At 26.2% G+C, this 14,678-nt stretch overlaps 6 protein-coding genes across 9 annotated transcripts; 2 read left to right on the top strand and 4 right to left on the bottom strand.

Moving 5' to 3' along the window:
• Window positions 1-948: 948 nt before the first annotated feature.
• On the top strand, window positions 949-2,842 carry LOC122523982 (heme oxygenase 1). Of its 2 annotated transcripts, none has more exons than XM_043646032.1 (3): window positions 949-1,266; window positions 1,535-1,736; window positions 1,996-2,842. In XM_043646032.1, exons 1-3 carry the CDS (start codon window positions 1,164-1,166, stop codon window positions 2,429-2,431), a joined length of 741 nt encoding a protein of 246 aa, XP_043501967.1. In that variant the 5' UTR covers window positions 949-1,163; the 3' UTR covers window positions 2,432-2,842. The 2 variants fall into 2 exon arrangements, with proteins under 2 accessions (XP_043501967.1, XP_043502043.1); XM_043646108.1 differs by having other exon boundaries at window positions 951-1,266; window positions 1,538-1,736.
• Window positions 2,584-5,439, bottom strand: LOC122523906 (m7GpppN-mRNA hydrolase). The gene is made up of 5 exons (XM_043645913.1): window positions 5,114-5,439; window positions 4,309-4,956; window positions 4,073-4,217; window positions 3,687-3,969; window positions 2,584-3,562 (listed from the first exon to the last, which is right to left on the bottom strand). Exons 1-5 carry the CDS (start codon window positions 5,158-5,160, stop codon window positions 3,339-3,341), a joined length of 1,347 nt encoding a protein of 448 aa, XP_043501848.1. The 5' UTR covers window positions 5,161-5,439; the 3' UTR covers window positions 2,584-3,338.
• Window positions 5,440-5,612: 173 nt separating this feature from the next.
• On the bottom strand, window positions 5,613-7,072 carry LOC122524107 (phosphomevalonate kinase). 2 transcript variants are annotated; one of them, XM_043646299.1, is made up of 5 exons: window positions 6,883-7,072; window positions 6,649-6,778; window positions 6,250-6,455; window positions 6,021-6,170; window positions 5,613-5,936 (listed from the first exon to the last, which is right to left on the bottom strand). In XM_043646299.1, the coding sequence occupies exons 2-5, from the start codon at window positions 6,762-6,764 to the stop codon at window positions 5,815-5,817; spliced, it is 594 nt and encodes a 197-aa protein (XP_043502234.1). In that variant the 5' UTR covers window positions 6,765-6,778; window positions 6,883-7,072; the 3' UTR covers window positions 5,613-5,814. The 2 variants fall into 2 exon arrangements, with proteins under 2 accessions (XP_043502234.1, XP_043502163.1); XM_043646228.1 differs by having other exon boundaries at window positions 6,649-7,072.
• Window positions 7,073-7,171: 99 nt separating this feature from the next.
• On the bottom strand, window positions 7,172-8,802 carry LOC122524238 (60S ribosomal protein L29-1). 2 transcript variants are annotated; one of them, XM_043646416.1, is made up of 4 exons: window positions 8,718-8,802; window positions 8,427-8,486; window positions 8,014-8,078; window positions 7,172-7,332 (listed from the first exon to the last, which is right to left on the bottom strand). In XM_043646416.1, exons 2-4 carry the CDS (start codon window positions 8,461-8,463, stop codon window positions 7,216-7,218), a joined length of 219 nt encoding a protein of 72 aa, XP_043502351.1. In that variant the 5' UTR covers window positions 8,464-8,486; window positions 8,718-8,802; the 3' UTR covers window positions 7,172-7,215. The 2 variants fall into 2 exon arrangements, with proteins under 2 accessions (XP_043502351.1, XP_043502427.1); XM_043646492.1 differs by having other exon boundaries at window positions 8,427-8,483; window positions 8,718-8,771.
• Window positions 8,803-9,033: 231 nt separating this feature from the next.
• Window positions 9,034-11,740, top strand: LOC122523840 (DNA-directed primase/polymerase protein-like). Its single transcript, XM_043645790.1, has 3 exons — window positions 9,034-9,443; window positions 9,624-10,417; window positions 10,982-11,740. The coding sequence occupies exons 1-3, from the start codon at window positions 9,114-9,116 to the stop codon at window positions 11,229-11,231; spliced, it is 1,374 nt and encodes a 457-aa protein (XP_043501725.1). The 5' UTR covers window positions 9,034-9,113; the 3' UTR covers window positions 11,232-11,740.
• Window positions 11,741-11,987: 247 nt separating this feature from the next.
• On the bottom strand, window positions 11,988-14,492 carry LOC122523768 (stAR-related lipid transfer protein 7, mitochondrial-like). The gene is made up of 6 exons (XM_043645671.1): window positions 13,596-14,492; window positions 13,313-13,473; window positions 12,962-13,227; window positions 12,758-12,885; window positions 12,522-12,661; window positions 11,988-12,453 (listed from the first exon to the last, which is right to left on the bottom strand). Exons 1-6 carry the CDS (start codon window positions 13,985-13,987, stop codon window positions 12,068-12,070), a joined length of 1,473 nt encoding a protein of 490 aa, XP_043501606.1. The 5' UTR covers window positions 13,988-14,492; the 3' UTR covers window positions 11,988-12,067.
• Between the last annotated feature and the right edge of the window lie 186 nt (window positions 14,493-14,678).

Raw genomic sequence — 14,678 nt, 5'->3', positions numbered from 1 at the left:
TCTTGCGCGGCAGCTAGACATCTTGCGGTCTGCGCGGATTCCTTTCTCTGACAGCGGTAAAACGCGATTACTAGGATACGACCACGTGGACGATCCTTTTAAATAATATCTTTTACGTTTAATTGTCACTCGACAAAAATTGTCTTATATTATTAAAATATCAAAAATAATCTCCATGGAGAAGTACCTCCATATTTACGATACAATTAACATATTTTATTTTATTATATATATATAATAAAATAACATATTTTAATTATATATATATATATATAATAAAATAACATATTTTAATTATATATATAATATAATAATATTATAATATAATAATATATAATAATATTAATAATAATATTATATATATATATTTTTTATAGCGTAAAAATGGCGACAAATTGAACGCTTCTTTATATTTATTTAAACACTTTTGTTGTATTGTTGTTGTTGTTGTTCCTATACATTCTTACTGTTTAATTTAATTTTTGTGAAATTTAAACAAACCGTAAAATATTATAGTAACTTATTGTTTAAAAAAATTAATATTTCTTTGATTCTATATACAATTAATTACGAAATGTTCACGTTGAATAACCACGCAAACGTTAGAAACACAAAAGTAACTATTTCAAATAATATTTCCGATAGAATCAAATAAAGCTTTGATTAAAGACTAATTAACAATGATAGTTATATTTGCAAATAAACAACACACAGATAGACACACACACTTATCGCAATACGTTTACAAAAACAATTATTTTTGTGAAATATATAAATGATTAAATTAAATTAAATATGAAGGAAAAATATCATTTTTGATATTTTCAAATAATGTTATAGATTTTATTGTTTAATAAAAAAAAAGAATGTACGTACCGACATCTTTCAATGGTTTTACGAACGAACGATATACTTCATTATGGCATGAATCCGCGCAGAACGCAGAACTACTACGACGACGACGACGACGACATGACGAGTGGTTAAATGACACGGACGTTCGATATAATAGCAATGGTATTTCCGAAGTGACGGTTCTTCTCTAACGAGTTATGAAGCGCGCGGGAATTCTTTAAAATGACTACGTAAATTTATCCAAATCGAATTTCATTAAAGGTTTTTTCTAACGAATCGTTTACTTAAAAAAAGACCCTCCTTACAAAATGACGGACAAGGAGGAAGATACGTTCTGTAAAAAAATGCGTAAAGCTACAAGAGAAATTCATGCCATTAGTGATGCTTTGGTAAACGCTAAATTAGCATTCGGTAAGATGCACTTAATGTTAGGACATTAATTTATTATTATTATATGTATGTAAATATATGTAAAAATATAATATGCTATCATATTATGCATATCATATATATATATTATGTTTTTTCTCTAATTATTTTTCTTTATAATCAACTTTATGAACCAAGCTTATGCTATAATTATTTATTTATTTATTTATTTATTTATTATTATTATTATCGCTTTGCATCGCATATCAAACTCTTATATTCTCTTATCTATAAACTTTATTCCTCTAAGTAGGATTTCTCGATGATTCTGTATGGGCTGATGGTCTTCTGGTCTTCTATGAAATTTTCCGCTATCTAGAAGGTGCAATGATTAGATTAAAAAATACTAAAATTGGATTATTACGGCTTACTGAATTACAACGTACTGAGGCTTTTGAACGAGATCTTGAATACTATTTAGGAAAGGGATGGATGAAAAACTATAGTCCTAGGTATATATTTCACATAGGATACCACTTCACTAGTTCATTTACTTTTTTACATTAATATTCAGTTTCAAGAATGTACTCCATCTTTTTCTTTTCTTAGTTATTTATAATATTGTAGAATATTATTTTCTTTTACTTCATTCTCTTTTTTGTTTGTTTCATCTAACCTTATTTGAATGAAACTATTTTTTTTTATGTATATAAACTAATAATTATGTGAACATTAAATTTATTTATTTCAATGCATTTTAACTTTTTTTAGAGACAGTGTTATTAAATACCTGATGCGTTTAAGAGAAATAGAAGATACAGAGCCCACTTTACTTATGGCATATATTTATCACCTTTATATGGGTCTTCTTAGTGGAGGAATTATTTTACGAAGAAAAAGGCAACTTATGCAAAAGATTTCACCTTTCAAAGAAGTAACTAGTTGTGGCAATAATATCACGGACTTTAAAAATCATAACATTTTTGAATTAAAACGTGATTTGCGTGAAACGATGAATAAAATAGCTGAAACATTAGATGAAGATACTAAAAATAAACTCATTGAAGAAAGTAAAATAGTTTATGCCTTAAACAATGAAATAATTAGAAGTGTACGTGGTGCAGGCACTGTTATCTTAAAAAAAATATTTTATTTCATTAGTGCACTCATACTTATTTTAATTGTCTTCCTAGTCTTTTTTAAATAATAACGATAATAGATCATTCTCTATAAACCTTTCTCTTAAATTATGTTTTAATATATTTTTACTAATTGCACTTTTTCTGAAAAATAAATTATTCATATTTTTTCATAAGTGAACGTATCATTATTGTTCATAAGAATCAATCGAACCATTCATTTAGAAAATATTTGACTACATTTTATTAGTAAATACAAAATTTACTAAGCAATGTAAGGATCTTAATTGTGATCGTATAGCACATATACATTACTGATATTTTAACATTAAGATGGATTGTGATAAACGTTTAGTTAAAATAAAAATCTACATAATGTTACATTACTTTTCCAACGATAATTATCCTGACGTAAACTTGTACAAAACAACAATTTTTTTGTTGTATAAAATAAAAAAATTATATGAAGACTTCAAAAATAGTTAAAGACAATATCAAATACTGCTTCATCGTATTTTGATGTATGCAAACTTGATCATTTTTCATGTAATGCAATTCAAAAAATATACATTTATTACTATATTTGTATAGTACTAGAAATATAGCTCTAAATTATATAAAATATTCAATATCAAAATAAAAAGTTATAAAGACATTAATTTATTGCACTACTGTAAATAAATATGCAGTGTGGTGATAAATTTAACATAATCAAAATTTATGCAAATTTCTTTGAGATATGTTTTTTAAGACTATTTCAAGAAATACTATTTTGTAATTGTATATCTACATGAAATACCACCCATTACAACCCTATATTATCTACAGAATATATCAAAGTTTTTATACATCTTATACTTAGAAATATGTTTTCAAGAGAAAATATACTTATAAAAAGTAAACTACAGTATTGAATTTATCAGTAAGTTTAAATTTTTTTTTGTTGGTCTACACGATATGATTATATTTTTTATTTTACAAGCAATTAAGTATTGCCTGCTTATCAAATTTAAAATGTACCCAAATTTTAGAGCATAATTCAGATGAATATTCATGTAACCTAAAGCGAATTGGTGGCGGAAATGTTGGCATATTACGTTCCATGCTTGTAAACGGAGAAGGTATAGCTTTAAAATCTGTTTTTAATTTACGCGTAGCATCACCAAATAATAAAGATTTGATATTTCCTTCTGCTAAACCTAAAATATAAAATATTTCATAATTACATGTATGGCACATAAAAGTGAAAAAATTATTTAAATAATTTAGATTAAAGTAAATCCATAATACAAATTTTTAATATATATTTCAAGATTATCAAACCTTTAATTCCTTCATCAGATTTTCGTCCTTTATAATTAAAATCATTGCACTTAACCGATTGAATAGCAGGGTCATTTAAAAATGAATATGACTGTTGACCCTGTGGACTCTCCGTCAACTGTTGAGCTAGAGTGAATGGTGAACAATCACCACTTTGTTCACCAAACAAATTGCGCTTAAATGCACCTTTTGATAAGGCATTTTTATTATCGTATAAACTACGACGACTCCTAGCTGGTGATGTATTTGATTGTCGAACGCTTTTAGAATCTACAACTTCGTTCTGTAAGCGTTATGCAAACAAATATATCAATATAAATTTTACTACGAAAATTTGAATACACATATATGTACATATACCTAGTTAATATAAAATATTTCTTTACTTGAATTGTTTGAGAAAATAATTGTTGTTGGCGTTTACTTTTAGAAATAGATTCAACATCCCCCAACGACTTATGCCTATGTCTCCTTGCTATGGACAGATTTTTTTCACGCTGTTGCTTCTCTTGTACCCAACGTTTCATTTTCCTATGTAATAAGCATTACTGTATTTTACTTAAAAAATAATCATTGCACTGTTATTGTTAATTTTCAAACAATGAATCATAAAAATACTTACTTTACAAATGGAACAACCATAAAAAATGCATTTGGTCCAACTCCCATCTTTAATTTGGGTGTCATATCCTTCTTACTACTAGGCAAATCAGCAAGAGAAAACCATTCAACGTTCTTTATTTCCTTTCTAGTTTTAGGTTGAAACTTTGTATCTTTTTGTACACCTGATATTACATATAGTCGAACAATTTGGTCATTTATAACAGATTCTATATATTCGTCTTTATTTATTAAATTCGATATATCAAAACCAGTTTCTTCCAACACTTCTCGAACAGCACAATGTGAAGGGTCTTCATCTTCGTTTACTTTGCCTTTTGGAAACCCCCAACTACTTTTCGCCCAATAACTTTGTACTAATAATACTTTTGTTAAGTCTTCATTTAAGACGATAGCACCAAATGTTGGCACATTTTGTTTATATTCTCTCCATTGTTCTAAAACCGTATCTATATTTGGAACATGTGGCTTTAAAAATGGAATGTGTTGAAAAATATGTGTAGCAAATTCCTTCATACTACATGTCTTTAATTTTGGATTTTCTTCTGTGCAATAAAAATCTAAATAAAACCAATGAGCAAGTTCTATTTGAAAACATATTCGAACTAAATCTTTCCTTTCTTCCTCAGGTACATTAATAATAAAACGACTGCAATAAAATAAATCATATTAAATACTTATGTATCATTGCTAATATTTTTATCTTTATTAATTCTTTTTAATTGAATTTTATCAAATTTTCTATATTATAAAAAATAGTACGCAATTGTGTATATAGTAAAATGAATAAAACAGATTTAACTAACCTACTAAGGTCGTCGAGAATATCGGAAGGAATTGAATGTTCGACCATTTTACTATTTATGTTCTTTGTTTTAAATACTGTAATAAACAAAGCACTAATTCTCTATACAAGGGTTTACTTTTCGGTTTGGAGCGAACTTTAAAATAAACACGTAAGCATTCTCGGTAACATTTAAAGTACATACATACAAAGAATTATTTTAATCGCAGAAAACTTCGCACGTATGCGCACGCATTGCTGTTTTGATAACTACCTGTCATGCAAAAATGAGTATGTGTATATAGATATAATATTTATATTTTGATTGTGTAATATATATTTATTATATATAATTTATATTTTGTTTTCATAAATAAGAAAATAATTTACTGTAATATTAATCATATTTTTAATATTTCTTGATTGAAATATATTATTTTATAAATTATTTATAAGAATGATAGAATAAAAGTAAGATTATAAGTATCTAAACAAAAATGTTTATGCACTTTACTTTATAATTAATAATCAATAAACGACAAATTTATTTATTTGTTTTTTCGGTCGATCAATTAGTTTAAAAAAGCTTATGATCTACATTTTTATTTTTTAAATCTAAATTTAATACTGATAATTATTAAATTATTATTAAATTTAGATTTAATATTGCAATATTGGTTAGGCAAATATGTTAAATATCAAATACGTTTTTTTACATATATATTAATTAATTAATTCTAATATTTTTTCTAAAATAGTTTCCACGTCATTATCATTATTCTCAATTTTCAAATCCCAGTTATCAAAATCATCCAAATCACATTCTGTTTCTGCATCATCAATACCTACAAATAATAATTATTCGAGTATGTTTTAGAATTATAAACATTAGACCATAATTATATTTTGCAAGCTGTTATCATTTTAACCTGCAACAAACTTCCATCCACGTTGTTGCCTTAGTTCCGAATTAGTAATTACGCGGATAGTTTTGCAAAGACCTTTATAATTTTCTTGAAACCAGTGAATATCAGTTTTTCTACGAGTATCACTCACTATCCAAATTGGTTTGTCACGTGCTAAAAAACACTTGAAAAATTCAATATTCTATTACACGTGAATCTAATTAAAAAGAATAATGTATCTTTTATATAATACCATTATACATATCAATAGCTGCACGACAAAAATATCCACTATCTTTTTTTCTTATAGACTCACTCCATTTGATCATTTCAAAGCGATACTGTTCCTTATATTCGCTACTATCTAATAATTTATTTAAATCAAGGCTTAAATTTCTAGACCAATGTAATTTGATTGGTCCTGATACTTTAATAATTACACTTTTATCATCACCTAATCTAGATTGAAAATAAATTATTGTTAAATTTACTTGTATTATTTTACATACAAATAATTGTTTATAAATATTAATATCATGTTTTTAAAAAATATTCTTGAAGCACAATATACTTGTCTTGCATATTAATATCTTTCGCGTAAATAGTTGACTACGCATATATAATTATAGTCAAAGAATAAAAAATACTATACCTTTTATGTAATATATCTGTAATAAAATCTTTTCCGCATTTTCGTTTCCCACTAAATAGTAAAATATACTTAGGTTTTCTTGAATTTTCAAAACTGTGCGCTATCTGATCCTCCATATTCGTTACAGTAGCTATGTTTATTTATATTTAGAATATAAATATATTATAAAAATAAATAAAATTTTACCTTTTTTTAAATAAATTAAATCAAAAGAGAAATAAAATATGCACGTACTAAAGGCGTGGCAAACGCAACGAACTCAAGCACTTATTTACCTAACAATAGTTAAATGCATAGGTTATGTTGAGGCTTGCTTATGTGAAATTGTCACATCATCAGAATATTATCAATACGTTTATATTACAATCATATTCATTTATATCTTTTTTTTTTGACTTAAATCAATAAATTCATTTACAAAAATATAATAATCTCTAATCGAAATGGCCTATGTTATAATTGATAGTATAGATCAATTCTAATTATTTTTAAATAAATCCTATAAGGAAAAAAAAAGTAAATATTAAGTAATCTTACAATTTTATTTTAATGAAAACATAATACAACTTATTTCGTTGAAGCTTCACGAAGAGCCTTTCGCTTTTCTGCTCTTTTTAACTGAGCCTTTGGCTTAAGATTATGTTTTTTTGCAAATCGTTGATTCCTCAAAAACTTTAAGTCCATCTGTAATATTAGTTTATGTATTATTTTATCCTAAATTAATAAACTTAATATTAAATATTGAATTTAGAAAGTAATTTCGCTTATCGCACAGAGATTTTGTAAGTTGTATGTACTGAATTCAACTTTACTCTAAATTTCAAAATCATTTTACATTCTAGCAACAGACATTTTAAATGCGATTTAGAACCTTGTCACATTTTGTTCTGTTTTTTTTATCATAATAAATAAAATAAAAAAAATAAATAAATAAATAAATAAATAATATCATCAAATAAAGAATCAAAGTTTGCATTTTTATCACATTTTGCTTTTTTATTACTATAAGAGTAATTATGCAATGCAAGCATAAGACAAGCAAAGAGAAAAATTATATGCTGCTTACGGAGAGGATTTACTACATGAACCTGTGACAAAATTGATTTTTAAAATTTAATCTCGATAATTTTGATTTGAAAGATGCATGATGTTCAGGTCGCCTGGTTGAAGCCGAGGACAAAGAAAATATAAAGATACTAGTGGATGTTAACTGTCGCATAACAGCAAGAGAAATTGAATTGATCAAATTATTTATGATCATTTAAAATGTTTTAGATTCTAAATATAAAAAAAAATCGTCTTTTATTTATCGCTGAAAAAACGAAATTACTTCTCTAATAACCTAATAATTTGAAATACGCTTACTCCTAAAGTAGATTCATGTCTATAACGCTTAGGCTTTTTAATGCCATTGCGATGAGCTTTTCTATCTGAAAAATTGAAACAAATTAAATAATTATAATTTATTAATTTAACGTCACAAAATTAAAAATTTATTATCAGATATTTATTCTCAACAATAAACATATACTGATGCTTCATGTATACTTGTTTCTACCATAGCGGGTCAAAAAATCATATATTTTAAAACATATATATAGCCAAAAATATGACATAAGAATTCCTGATTCATAAAATAGCATTGTAACTTATAAGAAATTAGAGCTAGTTAGAAAGTTTAAAGTTATTTGGCCCGTTGTGGTAGGTTTTGTGTTAATATGAAAACTGCATAAAAATGAAAGAACTTTTAATTACAAATTTAATACACGTTTACTTACTCTGGTTATGATTAGTGTGATTCTTTGACTTGGCCATTTTTTACTTCACTGAAGAAACTGCTGAAATATAAAGTAGAAAAATTAATTTTATGTGAACTTAACTATAACCATAACATGGAGGTTATGTTTAATATAAGAAAATATACTATAATAAACATTTAAGATTCACTTAAACACGTAGAAAAATTAAAATTAATACCAATACAATTCAAAAGATATATATTTCTATAATTCGTGTTTTTAAAAAGTAAGATTAAACGGATTTTATAAAATAATAAATTAAGAACGTACAAGAAGTATGGGGCAACTTTCGGAAAAAGAACTGAAAAGAGAGAGAGACAGTTTCTATCTTCGTCACCTTAAGAGACTATTACAAATGGCGTATCTCAGGACCAATGAAATTGCTAAAATTCAACGTGGAGAAAATATTGGCCAATCAAAATAGTTCTATGCAACTATTAGTAACTCGAATAAAGAAAAGCATATAAACAAAAAATATATTAATATTGAATATATCACTTTGTATTAAAAAAAAATATATATATAATAATATTAAAACTATTGTTATTATAATTTAACTGAATTATACAATTTAACGTTGATATATATATAAATTTTAATATTGGCAGTATTGATGAAATGTACAAAGTGGGGTTTCTTTAGTTCGTTGCCGCGTTTATATTAAAAATGAACGGATTTAGTCCAGAACAGTTTTATGGTAAAAATATGGGTACATTAAAACCCATTGATAGTAGAAAGAAATACAAAAACGAATTAAGCATAAATTACTTAAGGAAAATGCCTGATCATATTTTGGGTCCATCACAATTTTGGGCTGAATTTTATAAACAAGTAGAAGCACTTGCTGTAGCTAATAAACATTCTAATGATAATGAAATGCTCTGTACATTTGTATATCAACAGAATGATGGAGTTAGAAAATTCGTAGTAGCTCATCCTGAAGTTTATTGGTGGTATTATAAAGATAGACCTCCTGAATCAAGATGTTCTTATGAGGTCTTATTAATTATAAAAATGAATAGATTCTTAGAATGACTTGTTTGATCTTTTCTATTAAAATTAAAATTTAAGTTCTTTAATTAATTTCCTGCTCTAATTAGATGTACAATTGTAAAATAACTAACTAATTAATTTTTGCTAATGATAAAGAAGATTCCTAACTAAATTTCGTTTTAGGTTATACCAGAAGGAGCTCCATGTTGGTTATATGTAGATTTAGAATTTCTATTTGAATTGAATCCTAATAGTAATGGCTCACGTATGACTAACACACTCATTGACATTTTATGTGCATTTATGTTAAAAGAATGGCATCTACCGTGCAATAAATCTAATATTATTAATTTGGATTCTACAAATAATGAAAAGTTTAGCAGACATTTAATATTTGCTATTAAGGATGTGGCTTTTAAAGATAATTCTCATGTAGGAAAATTTATGAAATATGTTTATATGGAAATAACAAATTATTTAAATAACACAGAAACACATCATGATATTTTAAGTACTTTTTCCAAAATTCATATTGAAGAGTTAATAATTAACATGAAAAATGGAAGAAAATTGTTTATTGATGTTGGGGTTTATACAAAAAATAGACATTTTCGAATATACAAATCCACTAAATGGGGTAAACAGTCTCATTTGGAAATTTCATCTGATTGTAAATTTATATTACCAAAAATGTACAAGGAACCAGAATTGGAATATTTTATCAATTCTTTGATAGCTTATTTTCCAAGAAAAAAGGATATAATTTTACTTGAATTTTCCAATGGTGAGGCACAGGTCATAAGACACTCTAACAAAGAACAAAGGCAATGGATAAACAATGTAACAAATTATAATACATCATCACAGTATCCTGAAATTGATAAATATATATTAGATATCATTAAACCAGGAAAAATACGTCTATGTAAATATAACGAGCAATTAAAAACATTAATTTATGAAATCATTGGTTACAGGTATTTATACTTATATTTAAAATTCATAATATTGTCTCATATAGACTGTATATTTTATTATTAACATATTCATAACCGGTGTTACTTTGGCGAGACTTTGGCTGGATATCGCATTTAATAACTTGAAATATAAAACATATTACTAAATTAAGAAATAATATAACAATTTAACAAGTCATAAGAAAATATAAAATATAAATATTTAACAGTCTAATTAAAATTAAATATCTATTAGAATAGATCAATGTTACTAACATTTAGCTACAGATTTTTAAATGATGTAAGACTATGTCATCAGTATTCAGGTAAAGAATTTGAGGTGACGTAGATCTATATATATCACTAGTCTCGAATGTGTTAAGAAATTTTATAAAGAGTCATCTTTAAAAGTTTGTCCTTATATCTTTTATTCATATTTTTAATGCTATGAAAATAGAGATGCCGGATAATAATAAAATATACACTCTAATTGCAAGCAAGATAAATTATTATATATACTTCAAATTTATATTAAAAATGAACGATTATAAACATATAAAATTCTTTGGTTAATGTACTATATAGGTATTGTGAAAACATAAAAAGATGGCACAAAAGTAATAATATCTATTTGATAGTTGACATGACTAAACAAGTTATATATCAGAAATGTCACGATGAAGAGTGTTTTGATTTTTTATCTTCTCCAAAAAAGCTACCGGAAGAAATCAATTTTCAATTGGATTTAGATGACGAATTATTTATTTCTTGTGCTATGTTAGCAGAAGAAGCATGCTTTAATGACGACAGTTTTACTGAAATAACAAGCATATGATTAACGGATAAAAATATATTGCATTTTAAAAATATTTTTCCAGTATATATGAATACAAAAATTCTCATTTGTTTGTTATATATAATTTTTCATTCTAATGTTACTGAGGTATTAGCAGGTACTAAAGCAATAATACTGCCATATAAGATATCATTTGGTCTTTCGTATATAGTTAATGGATGCAATTACATGTGAAAGTGGATGTATATATGATGATAAGAAAGTAGTTAATTTAATGGCGATCGTAAGTAAAGACAGATTTTTATTAAAAAAGATATGTGAACAGTATATAACTGTTCAAAAAAAATAATGTATGAAAGTTAAAGAAACTATATGAGCTGATGTTATATGATTACAATTAGTTATAAATTAATAAGCTTCTCCTGTACAGTATTTCTTGATTCTCTTGATTTTATAATATACTTTAGCATCGCACATAAATATGACGTATTATTGATTGCTAAATGTACTAATTTTTACAATTGCAATAAATGCATGAATCATACACTGATAGAATGGCATAGATTTTTAATGACAGATTTTTCAAATCTGCTCATCAAATTTATCTTTTTTTTTTTTAATTCTAAACACATATGATAACAAATAATTTCGAAAAGATCATTTATACGTTATAAATATATGTTTCTCCGATATTATTTAAATTTTCAAAATTAAAAATAGAAATTACATGTACTATTTTTTTATTTTACTAATATGATAAGTCAACATATTTGTAATTAAATAGAGATTAGAAATTAAAGTTATTTTCATGTAAAATCATGAAAAAGACTTTAATATTTAAAAATATGTATTAAAATACATATTACAATTCCTTGTCACGCAAATAATTTACTCAGAAAAAAATAATTTAATAAACCCCCTTCATCTTGAGATATAGAATTAGCAACATTATCTTTGTCTTCATTTTCTTCTAAATTATTTTCTTCTGTATCAGTGTTTTTGTCCATAGATTGCATAAGTTCTAATGGTTTGTCATGTTGTAAGACTTGAACGTGTTTTAAATTTTCTTCTACAATTCCATGTTTTACTAAATCTTTATCTTTTTCGGTTTTATTCATACCTTTATGTGAATCTTCATATTCGGTAAGATTTTCTTGATCCAATACTGTATGGCTAGTACACGTGACATTGTTTTGCATCATTTTGTATTTTTTATAATCTTTGGATGCTTGTCTCATGCGAGTTAAAAAGTCAGACAAACCTATAAAAAAGATACAAATGATGTTACATAATACTATTATTTATAGATTATAATTTTTGATAGTATACCTGCTACTGCTACCCATGCAGTGATGGTTGATGGCACTCTCATACCAGGGTCATCGAAGTAAGTTAAGCTAAACTCGATACCTGGCTGTTGAAAATCCGTGTAAGGTCTAATTACCATGTATGACCAGTACGTTCTTACTCTATTACATTTAAACTTTATATTATTATATGGTAATTATTTTGAATACCTTATTTCTGAACATGTTACTAAAACTTAGACTTCTTAGTTTATATACCTGTGAGTTCCAGGTTTAACAGGTGCATTAGGATGATCAGTTCCCTTACTAACAATAACTACTATCCTTTTATCTTTATCAATAACCCATCTACGTTGATATACATAATCTCGATTAGCAAATAGTTTCTGCAAATATATAATTTGATTAAATTGATATCTATATAATTTGTAATTATTTAATACAACTTAAAATCAATCATACAGGCCAAATCATTTCCCAGTATATAACATCAGCACTATGATTGTTAGATGTTGTAGATTGTGGATCAGTATCAATAATTTGTAATTCTTGGGCAGTTATATCCCATTGCTTTCTATAATCTATATCAATCTGTACTTGTAAGAAATCTTCAGCCGTGACATCCGGAAAAGATCCATATACTTTATATGCAAATAAACCTGTATCTGGCTCTTGTCTCCTCCAGACTAACATGTCTTGGCGTTCAATATATGGTTGCCAACCATTAGCTAAATAAAAAAATAACAATTACAAGTTGTTAAAAATAAATATATATATATAGATTTAATAAAATAAATATAATTCATAACGTACGATCTTTATTCGTGGTAGCAGACGTTTTGACACCATCACATTTACAATATTCTACTCCAGGTTGTTTACTAGCATTATCGATAATAATTCGCAGGTGACAGTTTGTACATATAACGGTACAATCTCTCAATTTATAAATACCCTCTATTTCTTGGCTGTAACTATAATTATAAGTGTAAACAACGATATGCATGTAATAATACATACAGAACTACAATATAACTGATAAACATATTACGTAATTATAATTTTTGTTATAGTACATACAAAAAAAAACCATTACCTATTGACCTCCTCGTCAGATATTCTTTCATGATCCCAATTATAAACACTTACACCAACAGTACTGATTAGAAATTTTTTAGAATTTTTTATAGCTCGCATTCTCCACGATTTGATTATTTCTTTAAGAGCCACTTCGTCCCATATTTTGGTATAGAGAAGAAATATTTGAATACTTCGTCTAATACGTTGTGCCACTATAAACTCGCATTGCCTTGTACATGCTTTTGCAACTTGCGTGCTCTGTTCTTTAAGCCACAAATCTATTTTTTTACGATAACCTCCAAATTTAACACGATTACTAAATCGCTTAGAAAGAGAGGACAAGTTGACATTTCTATTAGTGTATTTAAAATTAACTCGAATGAAATTGAATAGTTGCCACGAATACATCCTTTTGATTATTACGACGCGGTCTCGTTTATTAACTTCGTATTAATATCGTGGCATGTTTCTCTTTTGCTACTGGGCCAAAATCATTTCGAAATCTTCAATTAGCGCGATAAGAAATATCACTATACGTTTTTTTCCGTATGTTTTAATCATTTAACGAATTAAATGAATGTATTTACATCACACCTTCTACCAACTTATCTCGTTAAATAGCTAATTGTAACTTTTAGTGATTCAGGATAGCTATAGATAATTGGAATTAATTAAACGCAGTAATAACCTCGCTCGTGCAAATCTATTTACAATAAAGCTCTCCATTACATTATATTCTTGAAGCATATACGACTTTAACGACAGATACGGACAAAATATGAACTACAAGCACAAGTGAGGAACAATGTTCCTACCATGTGTTATATCGTATCGGTATAGAGGTTAGGTAAATTATAATCTCTCGCGCGTAATTTAAAAATCGAGTCAATATGGCTGATTAGTAGTAGGTTGATCATTTAAACCTTTGAATCTTCTTCTTTCAAATGAGATTTTGTTCATCAACATTAGTTAAGAATTTTATCTTTGTATAACGTTGTTAATATTATTGATAAACTCCGTTATTCATAGAAACAGAAAAATAACAATTTAATAATTAACTTACATTACATGCGTATGATATTCAAGCAAAAAACAGGAC

The sequence above is a fragment of the Polistes fuscatus genome, unplaced genomic scaffold (genome assembly GCF_010416935.1).
Source record: "Polistes fuscatus isolate 324 unplaced genomic scaffold, CU_Pfus_HIC Scaffold1, whole genome shotgun sequence".
Taxonomy (NCBI): Eukaryota; Metazoa; Arthropoda; class Insecta; order Hymenoptera; family Vespidae; genus Polistes; species Polistes fuscatus.
Note: the sequence above shows the minus strand (reverse complement) of the source record. Positions and strands in the feature narration are given on the sequence as shown.